The sequence below is a fragment of the Erythranthe guttata genome, chromosome 6 (genome assembly GCF_056151865.1).
Source record: "Erythranthe guttata isolate IM_541 chromosome 6, IM_541, whole genome shotgun sequence".
NCBI classification, from domain to species: domain Eukaryota; kingdom Viridiplantae; phylum Streptophyta; class Magnoliopsida; order Lamiales; family Phrymaceae; genus Erythranthe; species Erythranthe guttata.
This window is the reverse complement of record NC_142538.1, coordinates 12,634,682-12,644,387: the sequence shown is the minus strand read 5'-3', so window position 1 is coordinate 12,644,387 and position 9,706 is coordinate 12,634,682. Positions and strand designations below refer to the sequence as shown.

The window sequence follows — 9,706 nt, the reverse complement described above, 5'->3', positions numbered from 1 at the left end:
TGGGATTTATTATTTAATATATTATTTCATTATTAATTAGTTAGTATTTTATTATTAATTAATTAGAATAGTATATTTAGGATAAATATTTAGCCGTGTATTTAGTTATTAGGATAGATATTAAGTATTTTATTAGTTTAGGTAATTATCTTTCCTAGTTAGATTAGGATTCTAGGGTTTTATTCTCTTTAAATAGTCGTCTTGTGCTAGGGTTTTTATAATGAAGAGAAATAATAAAGAAGAGTTTTCTTACGTTTCGTAAAGAAATCTTATGATACACAAGAGATCGTATCAGATGTTTTAAATAAGCTTAGCCAAACGGGCTCTTAATCTTAAGCAAAACCCATTTCCAGTTGTTCTAATTATTTTGCAACTGTCGTTGACGTAGAATCGAACACGATAAAATTGCCATAGATCGTCTGGTAATAATCTAGTTTGGCACAAGTTATAATTCACATAACTCATAAATTTTTACTAATATAGAAAAATATTCCTCTTACAATTTTAGTTATGAGTTTATCTGCATATCAACATTATTACTATTAAAATTTACGCATTCACATTAATGTATGAGCAAACTATAAATTATATTTGTAAAATACGAAAGCTTCACGTATTTAAACGCATGTACAATCTTATCTTTCAAACATCTTACTCGTAATTTCACTTATATAGCTTCAATGTAGAAAAGTTGTCCAATTAATTTTGGGGACGCACAAACATTGCTCTAGCTCGTCTACAACGGCAACAAATTTTTTGATGCAAATCTAACATTCAAAACATCACATTATTTTCTTTTGTTTTTTTATGATAAATTTTGTCTTCTAAAACGTAAAGTAACAAAGTCTTTGGTAAGGGATGATTGTAGAAGTTTCACTCTGTTACTATCTCATTTTAGCTAAATGAATAACAACCTTGTCCAACAAAATTAAGCATAAAAGAAAATGAAAAAAAAAAGGAAAATTAAATAGAAGATGACGACATAGGATATTTGATTATTTTCCCATCTCTCATTTAAATATTACTTGGAATAAAATGAGTAGAAAAAGTCAATTCAACTAACACAAAGATCCGAGCCCAATGGGCTTGATTTCTTTAGGTGGCAACCCTAAGTGAACCCTAGCTATTATTATATCCGCCTCACTTTCCTAGGTTTAGTATTCAGATAATATTACTATAAAAAGGAGTGCAGATGTGTCCGAATACAGATATCAAATTGATGATTTGTCTCTGCTGATTTATCTATCGTCGTCGTCCATTGAAGATCACCACCGCCCACCGGCTCCTCCAGAACCTCCGCCGCCACCATTTTTGTCTGGATGATGGTCCACAGATAGTTATCTTTTTTGATCCCTCATCTCTTGATTAATTTGTTTGATTTTTAATTCCATATATATATATATATATATATATATATATATATATATATATATATATTATAGATGTTATATGATTTGCATGCTTGGTTCATCGCGTCCTTGATCTAAATTATTTATTGCTATTTACCGATGAAAGTTAGGTTTTTATGAAACTATTAAAATGATGATTTTCGTGTTTTTACTCGTATTTAGATTTTCAGATCTTAATAACTGAATTTGGTAAGTAATTTCGGATTTGTATTTACTGAATGTGAATTATATATTGTATCTAACGATCAAGTGCTATAGTTTTGGATGATAAATGTGTAATGCATTGCCCTTTTAGGAACTTATGAAACCCAAAAAACAATAATTTTTGATTTGATGCATCTTTTGGGGAGTCGATATGAGATCATGATTGGGATGGTTAAAAATAAGAATTTATGCCCGGGATCTTGTTTGAATATTCTATTTGGATTTTCCAGTGAATGCATGTAAACACGGAACATTTATTTTATCATCATCATTAAATGTAGAAGGGATTTTATCCTTTTATCGCACTTGCAGCCACAAATTTGTAACTAGGCACCTAAATGTTATTTTTTTTTTAAATTTACCGATTTCCTTGTCTTTAATTACGTAAACGTTTTCTTATGAATGAAGTTTACGAAATCTCACTATTTGTTTCTTTTTTTGACAGATATACGGTATCGAAAAAAAATTTATAAAGTCTATTCTTGACCAATCGATGAAGTTTTGGTAGAGGAGAGTGTCGAGAAATATTCTTGCCAGCGGCACAACAATGGTAATACAAACTTCCAATGGCGGAACTATTAAGGGGCAAGGGGGGGCTGTGGACCCCCCAAGATTAAAAAATAAAAAATAAAAAATTGGTATTGTTTTGAATATTACTTTTGGCTCCCCTAAAGTTTTTGTAAATATGTGTTTTAATCCTTAATTTTTTTTGTTTTTTCTAATATATATATATATATATATATATATATATATATATATATATATATATATAATTATGAATATTAAAATAAAATGGTTAAAACTTCTATTATTTTAAATAAAATTTATGAATATTTACTTATTTTTGAATGATTTTGTAACACCTCGCCCTTCCAAAACCCGAAAACCCTAAAACCCGAGAACAATACTCCTAACTCAAGAATCCTTTAGGTAATATTATTACGTGATATTAATTATGTGTTTTACGTGAATCTAATTATGTGACTTACGTGAATAATTGCATGCGTTATTTAATCATTTGGAATGTGGCGATTTCATTTTTTTGTGAAATTCGTGAGTAAATATACATGTGTGAATTAGTATCATTTCCGTAAGTTAAAACTCTAGGAATTTCGTGAATTTCGTGACTTATGGGCATAATTACATGTCTTGATTATTTGGTGGATTATTTTCGAATTATGGTATCTAATGTGAAATTATTAATATAGTATATTATATACGTACATACATGCACATGCATATACATACCTATACATGTACTACTACATGCAATATATATATATATATATATATATATATATATATATATATATATATATATATATATATATATATATATATATATATATATATATATATATATATATATATATATATATATATATATATATATATATATATATATATATATATATATATATATATATATATATATATATATATATATGTTTGAGTATATGACCGAAGGTGTGTGTATGAGTGTGTGTCCGGATTGTGTGTGTGTGTGTGGTGTATTTATGCAAGTTGTGTTTACTTTTAAATAAAATAATTAGTAAGTAAGTGTGCATGTCTTTACACTTGGCACACCCTAATCATTTCTATAATCCCACACCCAAAGTAACCCAAAAGACACTCTCATTTCTCCTTCTTCTTCCACATACACCTATTGCTTGTCTTCTCCATTTCTCTCCACCGAAGCAATCACCACCATCATCGGCCTTCTCCTTCTTCCACCTCACCTCTCATTGTCAAGAAAACCCCAAAAATAAGATGAAGGTTCCCTATTTAACCCTTGCCATAGACTACTCCAAAAACACCATCAAAACCACTTGCCTCCTTTCGGTAGATCACAACTCGTCCCTCCTTGAAGCTCACACCATCTCATTCACAATCAAGGTAGCTTGGTTAGATTTTGGTGCTTGAAAGCCTCTCTTCTTTCGGTTGCTTTCTTCTCTTCGATTTTAAGGTAAGAAATTCCGATTTCTTGCTACAATTAAATGGCATCAATAGTATTAAAATGGTTTTCAGAATTTCTTAAAAGATTGGGAGTGATTTCGAAAATTTAGGGCTTTTTGGGAAAAAATGGAAAAGAAGTGTTTCTTGTAAATTTCTAGTTCTTGCATGCATCATCTATGTTGGTAGTGAGTAGATACAAGTTTTATTGGCCAAAAGCATTGAAAATTTCGGATTACAAAAAGGGGTTTCAAGAAAAATGAATTTTTGAACTTTTATGTAGTTGCATGTGTAAATCTATAGATTTTTGGGTCAAATTTGTAATTTTTGAGAAGTCAGTCCTAAATGTTTTGTTTCAAAACTGTTTTCCAGCATTTATTGAACAAAAATTTCTGATTTAAAGAAGTTTTGCAAGAAAAAAAAATGATTTTTGAACTTCTAATGGTCTTGCATGTGTAGATCTAGAGATTTTGGGGTAAAATATGTAATTTTTGAAATTTCTGCATAAAGTAACTTTTCAACTTCGATTTCTGCAATCTAATAGAGTAAAATTTCAGATTGTTAAGGGTTTTTCATGAAGAAGTGGATTTTGAACTTTTAGTGTGATTGCATGTGTAAATCTTGAAACTTTTTGGGTCAAAACTGCAATTTCCAAAAAATCTCTCATTTTTAAAGTTTGGATCTGTTTTCCAGCAAGTATTAAATGGGGAAAAAGTTTTCTTTGCAAAGTTTTCAAAGTAATTAAGGTCACATGAGAGTTTTGGATTTTTAAAAGAAAAATGGAATTTTCTAGTTTTTAATTTCAATAAAATTCGAAACTTTGTGAAAATTTAAAATAATTTCAGAATCTGAAATTTGGGTCAGTTAGGAGTTCTAGGATTTAATTTGGGAATGGTTGGAATTAGTTTGCTATTATTTCGAAATTAGGACATTTTGCATGTCATTTATTTTGTTTTGTGCCTTTACTTTCATGTCTTTGATTAAATAACTATGAGTGATGAGAATTGAGATTTTGTACTTTTAATTGCTGCCTGGATGTGGATTAATTGCTGTGAGAATTTATTGGAATGAATTATTACCTAGAAGTGGTAATAAGTACGTTAAATGAAAGATGAGAAAGGGGTGCATGGTTTGAATGTTAAATGGTGATGTTTTAATGTGTTGGCTGCATGTGTGTGTCCTGATTGTGCATGTGGTGTGTGCCGTGTGTGGTTGTGTGTTATATGTGTGAATTTGGGGATTTTTGCCCAAACTATAACTATGTGGTGAATTGTGATATTTGTGGCACTTGATTGATATTTGTGATGTTACGTGTGGGTCATAAGCATAATTTTGAAAAGATGCATTTCACGGTTTTTTAAATTGGAAGATTAATGGAATACCGGGTAATAAACAACTCGGATATAGAGGGCCGGTATCCAACTAGGATGAAATGATGTGGTTTGATCCCACTTAGTGAAAACGGGCTCGTAACAAGTTTATTATTCTGGTACATAAATTAATCTTTCACGGATCCGATAAAACGAAAAATGTGTTTTTCACGATTTTCATAAAAAGGGCATTTTAGACATTTTGCATAAGTACGTGATCATGTGCGATTATATGTTTTCGTGAGTTATGTGATTGTACCGATTGTCTTGTGTTGTTTTGGAATGTGGGTAAGAATGGATATATAATATTATATATTATGTATAACGTATTTTCAAAGTTCGATATTTCATCGGATTTCTTACTGAGCTTTATAGCTCATATAGATGTCTTTTAATTGCAGGTAATAGTGCTAGTAACCCTCAACCGGGATGGATCGAGTAGCGGATCGAGGTCTTGCCCGGGTTTTTGTTGGAAGTTGTACGAGGACCTATGAACGATGCTAAAGTCTTTTGGTTATTTTCTTTTGGTGATGTAATATTAAACCTCCGTATTTTTCCTTTTCGTTTCTTTTGAACTCAAAAACCGGTATGGATCATACTCAAGTTTTATTATAAAATAGTCCGTTTATTAATTTCGTCATTCCCACGCCTCAATTAGTAATTTTGGAATTATTCACCAAAATACCCTTTCCAAACTCTGATTTCGTTTCGAACCAAAAACCGATAGTTGACAGTGTAGCACTCGAACGAAAAACCTCCTCTCGAAACTTGTTTCCAAACACCTTTATTCGACTTAAAGTAACCCAAGAAAGTTTCGAAAAATGCAAAGTTTTTTTTTAAAGAAGATATTTTTGATAATTGCATTTTTGTCCCATTCCAAAGTTTTAAAAATTTCAAAGTGATCCTTGGCTTCCGCTAGTTTAATGAATATTCCGATAAACCGGCTTGATTTATCGCCCGACTAGAAGGGGGGTGCTACATTTTTTATCAATGACTCTACAAAATAATATAAGACGATGCAATCAATCCCCAAAATATTTAGTACGATACATTACTAGAATAATTTTGATTTATTTAGATTTTTGTCATGCTTAAAATATGATAAATTTAAAATATATGTCATTTTAATAAAAGCATTTCACTATAAACTTATTTATGCAATGTCTTGTGAACCTAAATATTTTTTCGGAGCGCTGCTCCGAACCCCATAATTTTAGTTAGCCCCCCCTACATTTTGATCCAGGTTTCGCCCCTGCCAACTTCCATGTGGCACACTGTCAAGGGGTAGACTCTACTTCATTCATATGAGTCATACCCTGCATCGTACACTCTACATCGTATGAGTCCTTTCCTGGTCAATACCACAAAATCTATGCACACTTTTGAGAATAAAAACATATTCGAGATCCTTCTTTGAATCAGCATGCTAGGAATAATGCCACAAATCTGAAAGAGGTACACATTTTCCATCTATCTATCACTTGAACCAATGCATATCTGAGTTTTTTTAACCTAGTTTAGTTTTTGTTTTTTTTTTCTTTTGTAATTGTTTAGGATGATTGTCTACCGCATAAACTATAAAATCACAACCAATTATAGAGTCATCAGATGCGAATTCTAAGAAGGATATTGATGATATTGTTGATGTTGCAAATCCCAAGGCGCGCCATGGAATAAGAAGGTTATAGTTTGCGACAAGAGTGATGCAAAGTATCACACATACAATTTGCGTCCGCCCGTTGCCAGTGTGCCTCCAGGAAGTTAGTATTGCCCTTGTTTTGCCGCTGACAAGAATATTGCTCGAGATTCTCTTTCTACCAAAACATCGATTGGTGAAGAGCAAAATAAACTGAAGAGAGATTTCGTAAACTTTTGTATTTCTTTTCTATGGATTGTGCGAGCTGATAATGGACCATTCATGTTGATGTTAACTTACATGTATGTAGTTCGCTAAAGGTGGACATGTCTACGGTACATAACGTTTGATAAAATCAAGCATGATTTATTGATTTGATAATTTGAATTTATTTTATTTTAATGAGTTCAATAATATTTTTATTCGGTTCATAATTAATGGGAAAAAAGTGAATTTATTATTTACTCTTTGCATTCTCAACTGCTTAAAAGACATCTGTTATTCTTATCTCATATTCTCGCAACTCGAATTTTTGTGCACCTGAGATTTTGTAAACCTTTGTAGCATTTGGTGAGAGTTATTGTACCAAGTTCTCTACTTCTTTCCTCGTGTGTCGGTGATAAGTTGTCATCGTGAATACATATGATCCTTCGTATCTAGCCTTGAACTGTCATTTTGGTAAATAAGCGGCTAAGATGCAATGCAAAATAGTTCATTAAAAAAGCAATACGACAAAGTATAGAACCGTAAATATATAAATTCTACGATAAGGTAACAAGACTGAAGCAAAGTAAAAATAACATAAAGTCAAAGATCATAACTCCTGAAATATAAAATGTGTATCGATGGACAACATTTTACGTTACCTTTTTCGGGTTTCCAACACATTGCACGATTATGTATGCATAAAAAACGCTTGATGTTTCTTTAATGTGATTGTGTACGTATGCATGTCTTGGTGATTGCAGTTCATCATGTTGGAAATGAATAAGCTAGATTCATTAATCAAGTTCAAAGCATTGAAGGTTCTAGAATTATCTAGAATTCATCAATGTGGAAGAATACATGAATGTGTCTTTTGGAGAGATGCATGTATAATGCTATGGAGGAAGAATATTATTAATTATGTGTTCATGTATTTTTTTAAATACATGCTAGGAAAATCCTATAAATAGTCTATGTAGTTTTTCATTTGGAGTATGTCAAAAACAAGAAGAAGTATTCTAGAGAGAAACATGTGAGTTCTTGAGTGAGTTTATGTATTTGTGTTGATTGAGTAAGTAATATAATTTTATCTCCTCTCCACTACTCCTCCTCTATATTTTAAGTTATTCCGCTGCGTGTTTTCGATCTATATTATTAAATCCATCCAACACATTTCCCATTTCAAAAGCTTGCAAAAGAGAACTATGATCGATGGAGCATACAAATGAAAACTTTCCTTGGTGAACAAGACGTTTGGGAAGCCGTTGAAGAAGAATATGTTGAACTGGAGAATTTGGCCTGGTTAAGCCAAGCCCAAAGGAAGACATCCTAAGAAGCCAAGGTGAAAGATCAAAGAGCGTTATCCATCATCCAACTCGGTGTAGACAATAGTAACTGAGAGAAAATTTCTCAAGCTACTACGGCAAAGCAAGCGTGGGATATTAGCGATGCTTTCAAAGACATTGATAAGGTGAAGAAAGTACGACTCAAATCATTTCGTGGAGAGTTCGAGTCTTTGAAGATGAAAGACTCCGAAGATGTTTCCGACTACGTCTCAAGGGTGGTTTTCATCGTTAACCAACTTGAGAGAAATGGTGAAACAATGGAAGAGAGAAGAGTGGTCGAAAAAATACTCCGATCCCTTGATCCTAAGTTCGACTACATTGTCGTGGCAATTGATGAGTCAAACGACGTTGAGAGTCTTAAAGTGAACGAGATATTGGGCAAGTTACAAGTCCATGAGGAGAAGATCAAGAGGCAAAACAAAGGGCCCAAAGTTGAACAATCCCTTCAAGGAAAGACGAACCTTGCCGACCAACCAAAATATGATGGTGCTCGATTTCGTGGCAGATGTAAAGGTCGTGGTCGTGGACGCGGTCGTGGTTGTGGAAGAGGTCGTGAAGGACAATCCTCGTGCGACAATGATGATACAATGCAAGAGAATCGAACAACAAGAGGTCGTGGACGAGGAGGATCCAATCGGCGTCAAGACAAGAAAGATGTCGAATGTTACAATTGTCACAAATACGGACACTATGCTTGGGAATGTCGAAATGAGGCAAATGATGAAAAGACTCATTATATTGAAGCAACGAAAAAACAAGTTGCCGAGATATCCCTAATGGTATGCAAAGAATCGACGGAGGAGAAAGATTGCTCGTGGTATCTTGATTCGGGTGCGAGCATCCACATGTGCGGGAATAAACACATGTTCGTAGAGATCGATGAGTCTGTGACGGGAAATATCTCATTTGGAGATATGTCAAAATTACCATCAAAGGTAAAGGGATAATACTCTTCAATTTGAAAAGTGGAGCACACCAATTCATCGAGAATGTTTACAATGTGCCTGGAATGAAGACAAACATTCTAAGTATTCGCCAGCTGCTAGAGAAAGGATACGACGTCCATATGAAGGGTCGTAACCTATACTTGAAGAATAGTCAAGGTACGTTGATAGATACTGTTCCAATTACAAGCAATCGAATGTTCTTATTGAATATCTATCATGATGAGGCAAAGTGCTTAAAGGCGTGTTACGAGGATCCATCTTGGCTGTGGCATTTGAGGCAAGGCCACATCAACTTTGGTGGATTAAAGATGATGTCCAAGAAGAAGGTGGTGAAGGGACTACCATCAATTGACCATCCCGATCAAGTATGTCAATGATGTATTGCCGGAAAACAATCTCGACTAAGTTTTCCAAAGGAGTCTATGTCAAGAGCAACGCAACGTTGGAGTTGATCCATACGGATATATGCGGTCCTATTGAACCTACATCACTAGGGGAGAGTCGCTATTTTCTAACTTCCATTGATAACTACAGTCGGAAAACATGGGTTTATTTTTTGAAGCAAAAATCGGAGGCATTCTCAACCTTTAAAGGTTCAAAGCTTTTGTCGAGAACCAAAGTGGCTATCGCATTAAGG

The 9,706-nt window shown here is 33.1% G+C and overlaps 1 protein-coding gene and 1 long non-coding RNA gene across 2 annotated transcripts; both read left to right on the top strand.

Annotated features, from left to right (window-relative positions):
• The first annotated feature begins 1,162 nt into the window (after nucleotides 1-1,162).
• On the top strand, nucleotides 1,163-5,568 carry LOC148770183 (uncharacterized). The gene is made up of 3 exons (XR_016031842.1): nucleotides 1,163-1,336; nucleotides 2,059-2,163; nucleotides 5,338-5,568. It is a non-coding gene; the product is annotated as an uncharacterized LOC148770183 (long non-coding RNA).
• Nucleotides 5,569-8,298: 2,730 nt separating this feature from the next.
• LOC148770182 (uncharacterized) lies at nucleotides 8,299-9,446 on the top strand. The gene is made up of 2 exons (XM_088819033.1): nucleotides 8,299-9,057; nucleotides 9,162-9,446. Exons 1-2 carry the CDS (start codon nucleotides 8,299-8,301, stop codon nucleotides 9,444-9,446), a joined length of 1,044 nt encoding a protein of 347 aa, XP_088675159.1.
• The last annotated feature ends 260 nt before the right edge of the window (nucleotides 9,447-9,706 follow it).